General features: G+C 39.4%; 1 protein-coding gene across 1 annotated transcript in view; it reads right to left on the bottom strand.

The window, feature by feature from the left end:
• Nucleotides 1-1,872: 1,872 nt before the first annotated feature.
• sv2ca (synaptic vesicle glycoprotein 2Ca) overlaps nt 1,873-17,941 on the bottom strand; it is a 28,614-nt gene continuing 12,545 nt past the window's right edge. The window contains 12 exon segments of the mRNA XM_026186084.1: nt 1,873-3,085; nt 3,087-3,213; nt 3,346-3,505; nt 3,591-3,797; nt 3,903-4,036; nt 4,781-4,945; nt 5,355-5,443; nt 6,081-6,191; nt 6,988-7,077; nt 7,533-7,666; nt 13,366-13,517; nt 14,203-14,383. Coding sequence (XP_026041869.1) covers nt 3,029-3,085; nt 3,087-3,213; nt 3,346-3,505; nt 3,591-3,797; nt 3,903-4,036; nt 4,781-4,945; nt 5,355-5,443; nt 6,081-6,191; nt 6,988-7,077; nt 7,533-7,666; nt 13,366-13,517; nt 14,203-14,383 — 1,607 coding nt within the window. The 3' untranslated portion in view covers nt 1,873-3,028.

Here is a 17,941-nt window from a genome sequence, read left to right as displayed (position 1 = left end):
TACATGCAAGTGTAACGCATACACAACCACGCACGCACAGAGTAGCAGGTAAAAGCTGAGGACCAGCGGATGTACAACAGAGATACAGTATATGGACTTATCGCTTGGACGAAGCCGGAGACACACGTGTCCCCTCAAGGAGCTGAAACATTTAACCCAGAAACTTCACTAACATCAGCTTTGATATGTACATAATATTTACATTCATGGTTACATACACAAGCCCACACACACTCTCCCTCTCAGACTCGCTGTCTTTTGCATACACACAAATACAGCACATATAATCAAAATCCCTAAATACACCAACATGTTAGGTAATATTACTTCTCCGGTACAACAATGCAGGTTTTTCATTCATACTGATGACTCCTTCTGATATTCTTTGCTACTGACATAGGTCAATATTGCTGGGCAAGTTTTTTTGTTTTGTTTTGTTTTTTTGTAATTTAGATTCTGTATGTCATACGTTTGTTTTAAAAATATTTAAATTATATATATGTGCTCAAAAAATATGTTGCACAATAGCAGCAGACTTCACTTTCCAACTTATTTTACATATTCTGGCAATGATGTGCACAAGTACAGTACAGTTTTTGTTTTTTTGAGTAGCTGAGAGAGAGCCACCTGCAGCACAGACACAAACCAGGTCCACACTGAAGTTACAGATGCCACAAATACAGAGAAATGCAGGTTAAGGTTAGCTAACACCACAGAAAATACAATACACACGTTTATTATTCAAAACTGAGAGCAACTGAATCTGGGGGGAGGGACGGCATCAAATTTTTTTCCTGATATCTTTATTTTATTATCTTCATCATGATGTGCATTGAGGTCAAAGACATGCTGTACAATAACTCATATCACCTCAAATTGGTTTGAGATGATATGAGCTTTGCTGAAAACAGCCATCAGTAGATGGGTACATTGTGGTCATAAAGGGACGGACATGATCAGCAACAATACTCAGGTAGACTGATGCTCAGTTGGTACTATGAAAATTTCATCACACTATTACACCACCAGCAGCCTGACACACTGATGTAATGAAGGATGGATCCATGCTTCCATGTTGTTTATGCCAAATTCGAGACTCATTAGACCAGGCAATTTTCTGTTGTCCAATTTTGGTGAGCTCATGTGAATTGTAATCTTAGTTTCCTGTTGTTAGTTGACAAGAGTGACACCACATGCAGTCTTCTGCTGCTATAGTCTCATCTGCTTCATCATCAGCTCAAAGCAGCCGTGCCCTTCTCCTTGAACTCAACATCAACAAGGTATTTTCTCTTCTTTTTTTTCGGGCCATTCTTTGTAAACCCTAGAGAGGGTTGTGTGGGGAAAATCCCAGTAGGTCAGCAGTTTTTTAAAATACTAAGACCAGCCTTTCTGGTACCAACAACCATGCCATGTTCAAAGTCACTTAGATCGTCTTTCATCTTCCTTCTGATAATCAGCGTGTGCTTGATCAGGTCGTCTTGACTAAAGATAAATAGGTGTATCTAACCAAGTGGCCAGTGAGATCAAGTCTAATGAGAGGTAAAAGATTAATGTTCCCTAGAAGTTTCAGTTTTGTACAACTGTGAATATAACGACTATAACCAACAAAAATGGGGTTAATTTTGATTAAATTAAGATGCATTTAAAAAAATGTTATGAGCTGCACCAATCCGCCGTCATAACGAGGTGGTTGTTATCTACATTATTATTTTGCCGTCTTGCATGGTAACTAACACCACAGGTCATATCTTGATGATACGATTGGTATAGCAGTGACATTTTTGCAGGAGAGAAGGAAACAAAAGTTTTAGCAAAATACGTATGTCTAACAAAAAACATGACATTAAGACCAAAAATGAATCAATATCTGTGACATATTTTACATATGTACATAAAATTACTTATTCTTTTTTTTTAATCTAATGCCTGTTCAGTTTCTGTCTGTTCCTTAAAACCTTTGGACAGCACATGACTACGGGCATCTGCTCCAGTCAAGGAGAGGCACATTAAAAAAGGCCATTCAGTATTTTTGAAAGGAAGCAGCATGACATGTTACTGCCACAAGCAGGATCCAACACAAAGCTAAATCAGAAGGATAGCTCCTCTTAGAGCTTTTTTAAAATAATACTAATAATAATAATAATACCACATAGAGATTTGGACAAAAGGAACAAATCATTATTTTTGGCTTTCACAAACACACAGCAGAAAATAAAAATTTCCATGTTCATATTCAACGTGACATACAATTATTGATACAGGAAAAGTGTTTCTATATGGCCTTTTTGATTCTTGGTTGGGTAAGTAGTGCAAAGGGCTTGGTCTCTGATGTAAATGGGCTTCTTTGTGAAGGTTGCTGATATAGGAGCAAATATGACACTGATCTAAATACAGCAGACTGATGTTAGATGCAAGCGAGTGAAAATAATTAGATATATGTATCTCACCTTTGCAAATGAGGTACCTGCTGCATGTTTTTCTTTATATTTATTTCTGTATGATGACTATCGGCACACATGGTCTGTGTACTGATAGTTGGTTCTGTGGGCAAGCCAGCTGTCATACAGCTGTGTCACGAGTATGAACTGTCTGATCATCTAGTCCCTGCGTTGTCACACAGCAGGTTGGCTGTGCTCATTACAGCTTGTTTTTGCACTTTTCTATCCATCTGGATTGGCTTAATAAGACTGTATCAATATTAAAAGCCTTCAGATTTTAACCGTGCAGTTTTACCACATAAGCAATGACTGCAGCTAGAAGGTGCAACCTCAACAAACCAAACTCTAACGAGAACTCTGTAGGTGAATGATTCACAAAATGTTGAACTTATCACCTCACAAGGTTTGCATCAGACACATTGTGAAAAGGTGTGTTTGCGGTTTTGCTTCACCATTTATACATCAGCGAGCTTTGAGATGTGTGTTAAGATATGTATAAAAAACCAAGCCAGCTGCACTGCTTCCTCAAAACGTTTCTCTAGGACTCTCACATCCAGATTTTAGCCCAGGTGAGCACTGCTACACTAGTGTTACATGAGGACATTCGCCCGAGTGTCAGGCAGCCGTAGTCCAACCAGCCCCCCCCCCAACAAGCACTGATGACGCCATGAGGATAGGAATGGCCTTGGTAATGCCAACAAGAGAGCCAAAAATCAGGTTCCCTAGAACTGCTGCCAGCTTACACAGAGCATTACAGAACCCAAAGCCTGTTCCCCTGGGAGAGAAAATCAAAAAACGAAAACAGAAACATGTTACTCTCATAAATTGGATGAATTAGGCCCTATTTTATACACAAGTGTATACAACAATGTTATCTATAAGAAAAAAAACACGTTTGTCCTGTTACCTCCTGACAGTAGGGAAGGACTCGGTGGTGACAACATCCAGGGAGTTCCAGGCAGAGATGCTGAGGCCATTATAAAGGCACAACATGAAAATCATCATGGATTCACTGGTGCCGAACCACAGGAAAAAACAGCTGATGCCTGATAGGATCATGGAGCCACCTGAGGACATACACACATATTCAAAAGAAGAGTAAAAGTTGACACACCCATAGTGTTACCAAAGAGCCAGGTCTTACTTTCCTACCTAACATAGAGAGACGCCCAATTTTATCCATAAGGAGAGCAGACACGATGTTGCCAGGAAGAACAGCCAGGGTCCCCAGAAAGTTGATGAAGTAAACCCAGTAGGCGCTGTAGTCATCATCAAAAGTCATCTGGCACCCTGTCTTGTTGTGGGTAAATGTACTGTTGATCACCTCTGTGCCATCAATTAATTTAGATTCATCGATATCTGCCCAGAGAAGCAAAAAAACCAAAAACTTTCCCATGTTAAGATTATAGATGGTGTATTAGAAATGACAAAACATAAGAGTTTACCTGTGTAGTCATGCCTCACCTGTGTTAAAGAAGAACGTGTCAATGAAGGTACAGTTCCTGAAGAAGGAGCCCACTGATGTCACATCATCAAAGTAGCAGTTACGAAAGGTGGAGTCAATGAAGGTGACAGACTTCAGCTTCATATTGACAAAGCTGAAGTAACAGAAATATGTTAACTTTAAAGGTACAATCAGTCATTTTTTTAAGTTATTTAATAGAAAACAAGAATATTATATTTATGTGCAATTAAGTCTTCCAACAAATGGATGGGTTCTTATAAATGTTACAATTAATTCATGAAAAATACATGTGAACGGCGCTGACAGCTCACAAAGAGAAAGTTATGCAACAACATCTGGTTATAAGCTAACGTTATGCCAACGCTCGAGTGTCCTAAAAATGACACTTCCTGTCAGATAAACAGCGAGCAAACTCTCAAACAGTGTGAGAATGTAATCAAACTAAGTGTTTGAGTCCAGCAATGTTGAATCCATTTCAAAGAAAGTTTGACTGACCCCAAACCTAACAGCAGCTAACACTGACTAACAGCAGCAGTGGCAAAGAAGCTGTTTTTGAACTCTTTCTGACTAAAATGTTTGTCCAACAGCAGCTACTGTAGCTAGGATTTAGCACTTGAACTATGAGGAGTAAGTAAAGGAGTAAAACAGAATTCAGTTGACTGCAATCTGCTGATGTCTAGTGGTGATATTTTATGCACTTTATCACTTTAATTGCAGCATGTAACATTTTATCAGTTGTGCATAACAAATTTGCCTCCATCATCATCATCATCATCATTATTATTATCATTATTATTATTATTATTATTATTATTATTATTATTATTATTATTATTATTATTATTATTATTATTATGATGAAACTGAATTGTCTTACTGGTCGTTAATGAAGAGAATATTTTTGTGTATCTGGTTCTCCAGGGTGAAGTTGAAGGTGATGCCTTCGATGCGTTCATTGTTATGGATCTTCACTTTAGAGGCATACTCATCGGCCTGCAGGTGTTTAATGACATCAGGGAACCAGACTGACAGGCCATAATATCTGCAATCAGAGGGACATGTTGATAGTTGGATCTAAAAAATCAGCTGATCGGTTCATCAACGAGAGGTTGTTCGTGTTAGAGTGAGACCTGACAAAACAATAAATAGATAGACAGACACATTAGAAATCCAGAAGATACTTGTGCTTTAAAAAAATCAACTGGCTGCCTCCTGTCTTGTCTCCTCCACACATGCACGCAGGTCCACCTCTGTATCCACAGAGACACCAATGAAACTGTATTGATCCGTGGGGCAGGGAGACAGTGATTGATTTTGAGACTGTGCAACTTCTACACAGCAGCGCTCAAGATGACAGAAATGCAATGTGCCAACAAAACAGACTGCCTAGAGCTATTATCTGACCACAGAAACTTGTCTGATTTTTCTATGACAAAACTGACAAATCTCACCCGAATGACAGCGTGAACCACACTATGGCCAGTCGCAACATGTTTTCTCGCATTGGGTAGTTGAAACACTTCATAAGGTTCAGATAGATCTAAAAAGAGACAAGAGCTCTATTAGAATAGGCATCAGGATTTGGTACAGTGGAATAATAAGGAAAACAAATATAATTAAAGGTACTTTTTGTAATGGCCTAGTACACAACTTAACTGAAATCTTCTCCACCAGGGGGCAGTGTGCTACCAGAGAGGGTGTTGAGATGTTCTCTGATATGTGCTGCTGCTTTTGACTTTCGATACTTCTTTTTAGCCCTATTTCCATTTCCACCATGCAGCTGTTTATAAATAAGGTTTTGTTATCGGCGACTTGCCTAGTTAAAGAAAAGTCGCACTGAATTGTTGCACCGTCTTGTGGTTTGAATTGGTATTACATAAACTGTAGCCCCGCCCTACTTGATTTGATATTTCTGTTACTCAAATCTTAGACACTTTTGACAAGGAGTCAAAAAGGTTATGTCGTCACACTCAAATATATATATATATATATTTTTTAATTTATTGAGGAAGGTTTAAGGTGGCTCTATAGTTTTCCGGTTTACACATTTGCTTAGCAGCTGAAATTAGCATTAGTGAATTTAGGAAGGTTTAAGTTATTTATAAAAGCAGGAATTTACAATAAAATTAATTATAGTTAAAAATTAACTATAATCAAATAAAAAGACAAATATTTACCCCACGAACTTCAGCCTTTATCCTGAAGAAAGCCTTGGAAACTGGGTTGCCAGATTCTGATTCCATTTCAACAAATTCATCCAACTGCCGTGGAGTTTTGATCCTGTTTACCTGGAATATTGGAAAACAGTATAAGAATAACATCTGTATTACTTTACAATAAGTTGACATTGAATTACTGACATTGTTGTGCAATATCATAGCCTTTCATTTATTTCTAGAATAAAACTACACCTACACAGCATTAAAAATCAAATCAGCTTCTGAACAGCTGTGACAGTACAGCAATAGGTCAGCAGATTTCAACAAACCTGCTACTCTGTCTGCTTGAGAAGATTCCCACCTCTCTTAAAAGAGGCTGTGATTGAGTCTCTTTTAATGCTAGTGAGGAAAGCCATAATGGTGAAGGGGGTCGGAGATGATCCTCGTTCTATTTCCATGTGGAACTCTCTAATTGTAAATTTGGGAGAACTTGTACGTTGCATGAATGGAAGGGAGAGCTGACTGGAACTTTGACATGGGAAACTGACACATTTCTGGACCTAAAGTACATGCATTGGATTCATTCTGTTTGGTTTTTGCATTTTGCTTGTTTGTTTATCTTTAAAAATTTAATGAACAGAATTATGGAAAAAAAAATCAAACCAGTATAAAAAGGGTGAATATAAACGGTGTGTTCAATAGCATAGGATCAATTCAGGAAACATGTTGACTAAGCGGCTTTCCCAAAGTGGAGCTCATGCTGCAAATAAGCCTGAATGACACAAAACAGCTTTCAGAACCATCATAATTCAGATGTGATCCTGCACGGTGAAAGCGTTAAAATCTGTCCCAGTGGTGGCAGAATATAAGCCTCTTTACTTCTTTAAGCGTCAGGAAACCCAGCACTGCAGAAACAAACACTCACAGTGAAGACTTTCTCAGGTTGCCCACGCGCTCTCATGTTGGTGTCGTGAATCTGTTTAAGGATCATCCAGGCTTCATCATGCTTCCCCACCTGTCAAGCAAGGAAAGTAAGGAAGAGAGACGACAAGATAAACTCATGGGATCAGCAGCAGCAGGCTGCTCAGGTGCATAAATACAAGCCTTTGATTTCTCCAAGATAGGGCAAAATGATGACAGTCACGACAATGGTGACTCATTTCACTTCAAAGGATAATTATGCTGGAGCGGCAAACCTACTGTCACAGATCTCTGAGCTTCTATTTTCCACATACACAGGCCTCCAACAGCACTGAATGACTCACACTGTTTTTGTCTGATTAAACATCTGCTGGGAAATGTCCAAGTAATCTCAATTTGTCTGAAAGATGCTGAATGTAAAACTGATGACAGTTGAGGACAACACAGCACCATGACAAGGCATTCTCTGGGATACGAACTGATGCAGCACATTCAGGAGGCGCAGACTAAAATAGGTTTAGTCTGCTAAAAATCAGAAGGTCTCGTTACCTCGAGGTAAAACCTGGGACTTTCAGGCATAAAGGTAAGTGCCACCACAGCGCACACACAGGGTAGGGCGCAGACGACGACAAACACCCTCCAACTGTGAAACTGGTATGCTGAACCCATGCTGAAGCTCCAACCTGCAAAAAGTAGCAAACGTAAAGTGACTCATAGCTCATTACAAGATAAAACAATGTGAATCAACAGCATTCAGATATTAAGCTATGCACATGCCTGGTGAGGTAAATAAACCAAACCTAACATAGTTTAGAAAATCTATAATGATCATGACATCATGACAACAATCATGATTATGCAGCAACCAAATCTGTTTAGAAAATTGCATGTGACTAATGCAGAAAGTGAAAAACACAGCATAACAGAGTTTGGGGGTTGAATTGGAAGAAAATAAGCTACAATAGTAGCAAACATAAAACATTAATCATTGCACTTTTGACACCTTATTAACATGATAGAATCACACAGACGCTGCAGATTTACCAGCTACACCTTGAAGATGTGAATCGCCTATTCTATCATATCTCAAAGGTTCTCTATTGGAATGCGATCTGGTGAGTCTGGACCTGATTTGAGTACAGTGAACTCATCGTTATGTTCATTATTGAGCTGGAAGCAGCCATTAGAAGATGGGTACATTATGGTCATAAAGGGACAGTACCAAAGTCTTATTAGGGTTTCTGCCATGTGCTTCACTGATTAGATATTTGTGTTAAACAGGTGTACCTAATAAAGTGTCTGGTGGGTGCATTTTTCTTTTACTATAACAATGGAAAGAGCGCCACACAAGCAGATATGTCTGGTTGAAATTCATGAAAGAGTAACAAACAGTTCACGGATGAATTGTTAAGTAATTCTCAGCTTACAGCAGGTGGCTCTTTAGGTAAGTCTGCACTCATAGGGGCATAATAAAAGAAAATGCAACTGTGCTTTCATGGTAACATAGAATCAATAGCTAAATAACACAGATGGCATTCAACATTTATTTAACTCTAGATGATACAGCATAGGTACTTCTATTGCATATTCTTAACCAGATGAGACTAAGTGAATTAAAAGGCTGATTGTGAGTGTTGCGTGCGAGTCTTACACTGCAAACACAAAGGGCTACAAATAAAAGACAGCGTTTAAATGGGAGCTCTTGACAGCCGCAGGAGAGTGATGTGTAAAACTTAGAGATGAATGGCTCTGCAGAGGAAGCCTGAGAGTGCACAGGGACAGGTTAATTGAATGGGTACGAATACAACTGAGCTTTTTCTGCTAAGTTAAATCTTGTTGCACCTGATCTCAGCCCACAGGCACTCTTCCAGACTCATTAATCATTTCTAACATTCACGCATACAGACACACACAAAGAGGGGAGACGCACACATGCAATAAGCTGAGTATCAGAATCAGAATCAGAATACTTATTACTACAGAATACTATTTTTTGTTACAGTGCTCCATTATAAACCAACATTAAGACAAGACAGACAATACGCTAACTAAGAATAGTACAATATATATATATATATATATATATATATATATATATATATATATATATATATATATATATATATAAGTCACTCATAAATAAATAGCTGGAAAAAAAACATGTGTAGTTGTAGCAGTAACCAGTGTGTTAAGTGGATGCGTTGTACAGGGAGATGGCCACAGGCAGGAAAGATTTCCTGTGTCGTTCAGTGGTGCTTTTCGGTAATCTCAGTCTCTCACTGAACGTGCTCCTGTGACTGACCAGCATGTCATGTAGTGGGTGGGAGGTGTTATTATATGGAGTATATGGAGAAACAGCACAGAAATAAACATGAATGATTATGTGCAGCGACACCACATAATGCCATGTCATACCCACCCACGCATAAACACATATGAAATTTGTGCAACATTATGCATTTTCCTTTTTCCTTTCTATTGCCAGCCATGCCCTTACCTGCATAAAAAATATCTCCAGCATATTTGACAGATGATCCTGTGTGCTTGAGATCATGAGGCCTTCCTTTCCATCTCCAAACCTTTCATCTCTCCATGGAGTTGTCCTTTCTAACAAAGTTTAATGTGGCCTTTCTGATTTTGAGTGCCCTTCAGTGGTTTTCTTCTTGAGGTCAATCATCTGTATTTACATTGAAGACGTTGAGTTTGGCTCTACTTACTTAAGAGTTTCTTTTTAAGATATGTTTTTGGACAGTTTAGTCTTTATTGCTGGACAGAACAGTGAAAGGGAACGAAATGCAGGAAATGGTCCAGGACACAATCAAACCCAGGTCTCTTAACTGGCCTTATAGGCACATATAGGTCATCTACACTCCAGCACCTGCTTTGAAGCAGTCTTAGCTGATTTGTGAAGGAAGGTTTATTTGCATTCAAAAAAATATCCTCTCACCCATTTTAGTGGGCTTTTGTGGGGGTTTTCTTGCCCTAATGATGGCGTCTATGGACTGCGTATTATGAGTTTCAGTGATTTCATTTCTAATGGTTTAATGATGGAATAGAGCACTTCTGACCAAGACACTTGTCATCTGTCAACCTAGTTACTTATGTACCTGTAAAAATGTACGCACCAGCTTTTTGTAATTCTTTTACAGTTAACACCATGACTTGCTAGAAAAAAAAACATTTACACAGTTCAGAGTCAAAAGTCAAGTAAGACAGGCAGCTAAGGTAAAGAAGCAAAAAAAAAAAAAACATGACACACAGGGAAACTGTTTAACAAAACAAAACAGGAAGAAAATACAGCAGAGTTTCAAATTAAATTGTATTTTTTGGATGAGTTTTGTGTCTTCAGTTTTTTTGGGTGTGCTGCATAAACTGAAGTTTACTTTTTGGCACAGCAGGATTCTGATGGAAAAACCTGAAGTATATAAAGAGAAGTGAAAAGACCAGCCATCACAAATGTTTAATGTACTGTATATGCACACTTTTCTTTGTGTTCTTAATGATTTAGTCTTTTTTTCTGCAATGTTATTGGGCAGGAAGCACGGAAAGGGATTGTTGCATCAGTTGTGACCTCCCACGTCTCTCCGTGGAACATGCCTCATGGAGATACTGCTCCTAACGGAATAGCACCATTATCCATCAACAGGCGTAGGAGGGGAGTCGGAGGGTGGGGAGGGGGTTAATGCTAATGGTTATGCCAGAAAACGACTGCTTGGGATTAATCTCACAGCATATTAAAATTCATCATTGATAGCTGTGCATATGAACCACTTAAACAACTGTTTTTAAAGGGTGTGGGAGACGATCATAAGTGGTGCTAATACGTCCCAAAAGAGACAAGAAAGAGGAAATGTCTTGTTACGAGTGACTAAAACGTAAATAAAGGTAGAAACTAATTACTTTGTCTTTGTATGATAATCTAAATTGCTAATGTATTAATTATCTAATGTAAAGAACACAGACAATGACTTTTTGTGACGCAACACGGATTACCAGTGAGTCTATAATGGTTTCCATTGGGCAGTAAAAGTCCCTTTGTTTATTTCCTTGCCTTTTGGTGTGTGTACATGTTTAAAGATCTTTGTGAGGACAGAAGACTGGCATGCCACTATAACTGTGGGGACCAACAGTTACTTATGGAGACAAAATGCCCATGCCCACAAGTTTGAAGGCATTTTTGAGGCTCAAAGTGTGGTTTTAGTGTCAGTGATACAATTAGGTTATGGTTAGGTTTAGGCTGAGGGTTAGGCATTCATTTTTGATGGTTAGGGTTAGCAGCTATAGGGAAAGCATTATGTCAATGAGATGTTTTCACTAAGATATGAAAACGAGTGTGTGTGTGTGTGTGTGTGTGTGTGTGTGTGTGTGTGTGTGTGTGTGTGTGTGTGTGTGTGTGTGTGTGTGTGTGTGTGTGTGTGTGTGTGTGTGTGTTTGAGTCTAGAGTAAAATCTGGTGAGAAAGAGAAATAAAGAGAGGAGCAATGAGAGAAAGGGTTGTTCAGCAGTGATTGCCTTTTCTACAGAAATGTAGCATGACTTCCTGCCCCGCAGGGTTAGTGTTTCACCGATGCCACTGAAAATCTCATTACAGGGATTATGTACATAATTGGCTAAGTCTATGGATGACTGAGTCAGCCATCCCAGGCCTACTGTAGACGGTCAGACAGACACATACAGAGAGACGGATAATATATAATAGATGCTGGCTCATAGAAAATATGGTGTGTAGTCCACTCTTGATGTTTAAGCTTTAATCTATAGGTCTTAGCATTGCCTAATGAGGTTACTCAAGTGGTGATCTTGCTTAACAACTAACTTAACAACTCATCCAGCTTTCCTGTCAGTGGATTTTTGCCAAGTAGACCTCCTTGTGGATCTCCAGCTGCCAGGGGGATTTCAGGAGACATTATGAGTCAGCAAGTGGTAAAGACAGATAAGAGCTCTAATGGCACATTAAACACCAGTGTTAAGGAACTTGTATCATAACCCATAAGTCGTGCAGCTTTGTTTTACTGCAAGGCTAAAAGGTATGTCTGCAGGAGTTGTTTTTTTTTTCTTAAACGTCATTGTGGGATTGGTCGAAGGCACTGCAGCACTTTAGGGAAACTGTTAAAAAAAAACATTCGTGAGCTTTGGAGTAAGCATGCAAGACACGTCGTTCCCTCTCAGATAGAGAGGCGCAGTGGTAGTGAGTCTCAAAGAGAATAAAAGCAAAGTATCTGTTCAATATGATATCCACTGATCTGACAGCCAGGTTCTCTAATGAAGCCTCATTCCGGTTTCAGAAGTCCCTTACCAGTGTGTTTCTGTACATCCATGTGAGTGGATCCACAGCATTTGTACATGTGTGCATGCCCCTGTTTAAGCATCATGTAATAAAACTGGGAAGTCCCTTATCAGAAACACCATAAAAGCACCTCTTTGTGTGCCTGTGTTCACTCAAACGACCTCTCCCAGTGTCAGATATTATTGCATTCAATTTCACCTGTATGCATCTGCAGTCGTAGTAAAACATCATCCATGCAACTTGCAGCAACACACACGCACGCACACGCTCTCTCTCTCTCTCTCTGACGTCACAGGCTGGCTAAAGCATGGTCTGGCCATAAATCAACTCTAGATGTAGCTTTGTCCTATTAGAGCAAGGAGAAAAACCTAATTATGCTTGATCAAGAAGAACACTCTGCAGAGACAGAGAGTGGAGAGAGAGGCGAGGTAATAAAAGGAAGGACAGAGTTAGAGAGATGGGGAGAGTATAAAACAGGAGGTGAGGGGAGGCAGTAAAAGGAAGGGAACAGCAGGTTTAAAAAAAATGAAAGCAAGGAGAAAATGAAAAGGATCCGGCGAGAGGAAGAAAGCCAATTCTCTTTGTGCTGTTTTTTCTCATGACGAGTGCAGTCGACAGACAGTTTTGTCATAAATCACATTTTCCGCCTTCCACCCTCACCCATACTTGCTATGTGGTATCTGTGCATACATTAATCTTTTGACCTCAGCCTCTCCCAGCCTGCAGCCACTCAGAGCTATTAAGTGATTAATTCCCATGGCAGGGAAAACTGGCACCTTAACCCATGGTCATGTGGAGACTGTACAGTTTAGTAACTCTATTCAGGAGCTCAGCATAAAGTCACATTGTAAGCATCCTAAGAGCGCCGCTTAACTTAATTGTGTTAAGGGTATCACCATATATAGCTTGTTATTGGGCTATATTTCAAACACGGAGTTGAGTGATTCATGCTTTCTTCTTCCTTCTAACAATGCAACCTTTAATTTCAAAAGGAAAAAACAAAGCTTAATTTTTTCCTTGTGGTTCCGCCTCACTCAACATTATATAAACTGATGGGTGATGGTGTGAATGTTAACATTTTTGCAAGTACACTCACCATAGTGTGGTATGATGGCCCATGCCATAGCAGATGCATAGATCTCACCAATCATCCAGAACATACACAGCCAGCTGAGGTGCTCTCCTCTTTTCTCCCTGGACAGCACCTCGGCAAAGAAGGAAAAGACGATGGGCACAGCACCTCCTATCCTGCAAGAACCAGAAAACAGGAAGATTAATGAGACTAAGGCAGATGCATTTTGTTTTTTGCATCATTCGCATAGTTTCACGTTTATCCCACAGTTTGTACCGTCCTTTGTTGTTTCAATTCACCTGTACAAAAAAACCCCCAAAATAACTTGAAAAACTGTCAGTTAGTAATCAGTTAAATTGAGGGCTCTTTGCAAAGACCTGTAAAGTGAATGAGTAAGCAGAAAATAGCACAGCTATTGGAGAGCCTTTTCAATTACTCTCGAGAATGATGTCAATGCATTTGCTGAATTAGGCCTTAAAGGACCGGTTATACTGCCAAAGAAAAGAACGCAATAAATCACAGTCATATGTCTATGCTATAAAAAGAGTACATGCTGTCTGTCATTTTCAAGCACGCTCTGCTCATTTTAATGCATTGCAGGAATCCCTAAATTCACAGTTAGTATAAAAGTTTGCTGACAGAGTGAAGAATTACATTGGCCATAGTTCTGGTAAAAAAGTAATAATTTTTATTACAGCTATTACTATTTTATTAATAATTATAATTAGCCTGATTTTTTTCATCACTTTTCAGAGGATGGGAACAATCAGGAAAAACAGGGATTTGTCTTTGATTGTTGGACTTGCTGTGTTACCCTCCCACTGTGGTGGCATTGTGCAACCTCCGGTTTATCAGACTCACCCGAAACCCGCGACGAGACGGCAAACGAGGAAGAAGCCATATCCCTGGACGAAAGATGACAGGAAGGCAAAGAAGCCATTCGTGGACATGCAGATGAGGAGGCATTGTCTACGGCCCACTTTGTCAGACATTCCTCCCCAGAAGAACGCTCCGACCATCATTCCCAAGTACACAACACTGCCTGGAAGGAAGAGAGAGCGGCCTTATTTTTATTTTTTGTTAAAATATAGTCGATTACCTCACATCTCTATATTGTGTATGTGCACTGCAGTGTATGATTGTGTTGGTTTGCTGTGTAATTTCTTCAGTTACTAGACCAGAGTATTTGTTAATTCATTAAATGAGTAAAAAAAAAACCTATACTACTACTTCTCTCCACAAACTCCTGAGTTGTGTTCTGTTACTGGATTTCTCTGCCAATCACGGTTTATCCATAACAAGCAACATGTTTAAGCATAACTGTTCATAAGTATGTTGGGGTTCATAAGAGAGGGGAGCGTGAGACAGTGAGGCGGACATCATGGAAATCTGATGTGGTAACGAGAGAGCTGAGTGTAAACTCTGGATGGAGTTTTTAAAAAAGAGATCACAGATAGCAGTGGCTGAAATTAACTTCCTCTGAAGGTTGGCTGGGCTCTCCCTTAGAACCAGGATAAATAGCTTGGTCATTTTGGAAGTACACAGAGTGGAGCTGCTATTCCTCCCTATCGAAAGAAACCAGTTTAGGTGGTCTGGCCATCTGACCGTCACCTGGGCCAGGCGTTTATGGCATGTCCAACCAGGAGGGGCAGACCCAGAACAGGCTGGCAAGATCACACCTCAGTGTCCCCTCTGCATGAGGGGAGGGAGGTCTGGACTTTTCAGTTTAGATTATGCCCCTGCAACCTGAAGCTGAATAAGCTGCAGAAAATGAATGAAAAGCTAGACTGCATCCTAAAGTTAGAGCTCCAAGTGCAGATACTAAACCCTAAACCCCGTCTGAAAAGCCTCTGCCCCTGTAACACACTTAAATAACTGTAAAACTGTAAATACAGTGTGTAAAAAACAAGAAAGAAAAACAGAAAACAGGCTCCGAACAATGAGACAAATGTGAACGGTAATGCAGGATGACTTTACAAAAAGGTCCTCTGCCCTCTTTTAATCTCTCTCATCACAGATGAGATCAATGCTCCAACAAAACAGCATTGATTTTTTTCACTAATCATCATGAATCTGCCCGGAAGAGTGGAGCCTGTTATTACTGTTTTAGTCTGCACTGTAATTGGCAGTGGAATGGTTAGCCGCTTTCATGGACATGCAGCGTCTGCTGAAATTTCTTTCATTGATGTTTCCGTCCCAGGCTGGAAAAATAGCAGAGTTTACTAACAGATTATATTGAAGCTTTATCAATATCCAGGTATTTTCAGACACATAATCATAAACCTGGTTTAGGGAGGTTATTTTTATCCGTTGCAGTCACATACAAAGAGATACAACTCTGCCGCGGGGCACTTTGTTCATCCCATTACAATAATGTTAATAGCAAGATTCATTTCCTTTCTGTAATGTCTCCAGTCAGGTCTCTTCTCCTCTGCTGTGAGCAGATATCTGTTTGACTCTTTCACTTCAGGGGTCAAAACGCAGCTATCTGTCACATTTGGCAGCCATCTAGATACTCGCCTCAAGGTATCATAAATTCAATTCTAAATTTAACGGAAGTCCTCAGTCTATGCACAGTTCACATTTACTTCATTAAGGGGAGGCTAGATATGCAATGCACAGGCAAACACCCATTGGCCTCCCATTTAAATGTCATGCATCCAAACATCCAGAGGCCTTTTTATGTTTCCCAGCATTAAACCTTTCACACAAACAATACACTTTTTGGGTTTTTTTAGAGATGCAAGGAAACAAGGGAAAATAATCAATCATTCGTTCTGCCTTAAAGTCAGTTTAAATAAATAAATAAATAAATAAAAGCAATAAAACTGCTAACAAATGAGTACATCTCTCACAGGACAGTCAATTACGTAATGACTTTATTGATGTTCTGTCCGGCTTGCTCCGCTGTATTCTACTGCACGGCGTCAGCAGCGCTCACACCAGCGGTTGGGACTGCAGTGCACTGAAGTGTAACATAATGCAAAAGTAGCACAGACATGTTCTGACTGTAAATGACACTTATCATGTTCTAAATGTGTGCTGCATCCATAATACTGTGATTTTTAAATTAATCATTAAATAAGTCATTTTAATTCAAAGATTTCTTTTTGTTTTTTATTGTCAGTTTGCTACATGTACAGAACTACGGTGGCCCCTAGAGACAAAGCACATACAAATTCCAAAGCACATGCAAACTCCAAAACACAATGGAAGTGCTCCAGGACGCTAGGGGCAGTGTTGAGCTCGATTTGCAAAATAAACAAGTTTGTTGCAAACACATGGAGTTGGATGCCAGCGGAAAACACCTGCAAGGACAGAGCAACAATGCTTTATAAGAAAGGTAATGTGCAAACTGTTGTTTGATTTGTTTTTAATTACTATGAACACTTAGTTTACGGTAGGGTGACCATATTTTAATTTCCAAAAAAGAGGACACTTGGCTCAGTCATGAAAAACTTGCTTAAAGAAACATATTTACCATATTAAAACGATGCCTTGTCTGTGCAGTTAATGAATTGTGAAATACAATATGTCATGTAGGCTTTTACAAGTCAACAAGAGCAAAAAAAATTAAAAATTAAAAGCCTCGGAAATGAAATAATGGTACAGAAATAATACCTCATCTGCATAAGAAAAATTACCAGTACTGGGTCGGTGCAAGAGAAATGTCTTTTGCAGTTCTTCTGAAAAGATGCACTTGCGCTTTGGGATCTTTTAAACATCATTATAATGATAATATAATAGGCACTTTGCTGCGCGCTGTCTGTCACGTCTGTGAGCGCAGAACAAGCGCAAAGCAGCATCAGAAATGACGTTACACACATGGGTCCTCTGTCGGCCTATAGGAAAACCCGGACATTTTTATCAAACTCGAAAATCCACCCGGACGCCCCGGACTGAACGTGAAAACTGGACATGTCCGGGGAAAAGAGGACGGTTGGTCAACCTAGTTTACGGTGGAGTCAAATCTGGCGTTAGCTAACAGTCAGTGTGCTTTGCTCAGAGAGAACCTCAACACTGCCCCTAGCGTCCTGGAGCACTTCTGTTGTGTTTTGGAGTTTGTGCATGTTTTGGAGTTTGTACTAGAGATGGCACGATACCACTTTTTTATGTCCGATACCGATACCGATATCATAAATTTGGATATCTGCCGATACCGATATGAATCCGATATAATGTTTTTTAATCAACAAAACTGTTTTTTTAAATATCTTGCTGCATTTTGTATAACTTCATACTCAAGTTTAAAACAACAACTACACTAAAGCTATTCTGTTATACCTGTATGCAAAAAAAAAATATTTCATAGTTCAGCAATACTGATCAATCTAATAAACTTAAACCTACACCATCCTCCCTATTCTGGTATTTTAAAGAGTACTTAGCGTAAATATTAAGCAACCTAACTAATAGGGTTCCAACTCCCAGCAAACACAAAAATAAATAAATAAAAAATAGGGAACCACCCCTCACGCTCCACCTCATGATGCTTAATCAACGTAATCAACCTTAATTTGATGCAGTGTGAAAAAAAAATGCACAGAAATCAATTATTTTTCAAGAAATATTAAATAGATTCAACATCTTTCTTCAACAA

This window comes from Astatotilapia calliptera, chromosome 12, assembly GCF_900246225.1.
Source record: "Astatotilapia calliptera chromosome 12, fAstCal1.2, whole genome shotgun sequence".
In the NCBI taxonomy this organism is placed as follows: Eukaryota; Metazoa; Chordata; class Actinopteri; order Cichliformes; family Cichlidae; genus Astatotilapia; species Astatotilapia calliptera.
Note: the sequence above shows the minus strand (reverse complement) of the source record. Positions and strands in the feature narration are given on the sequence as shown.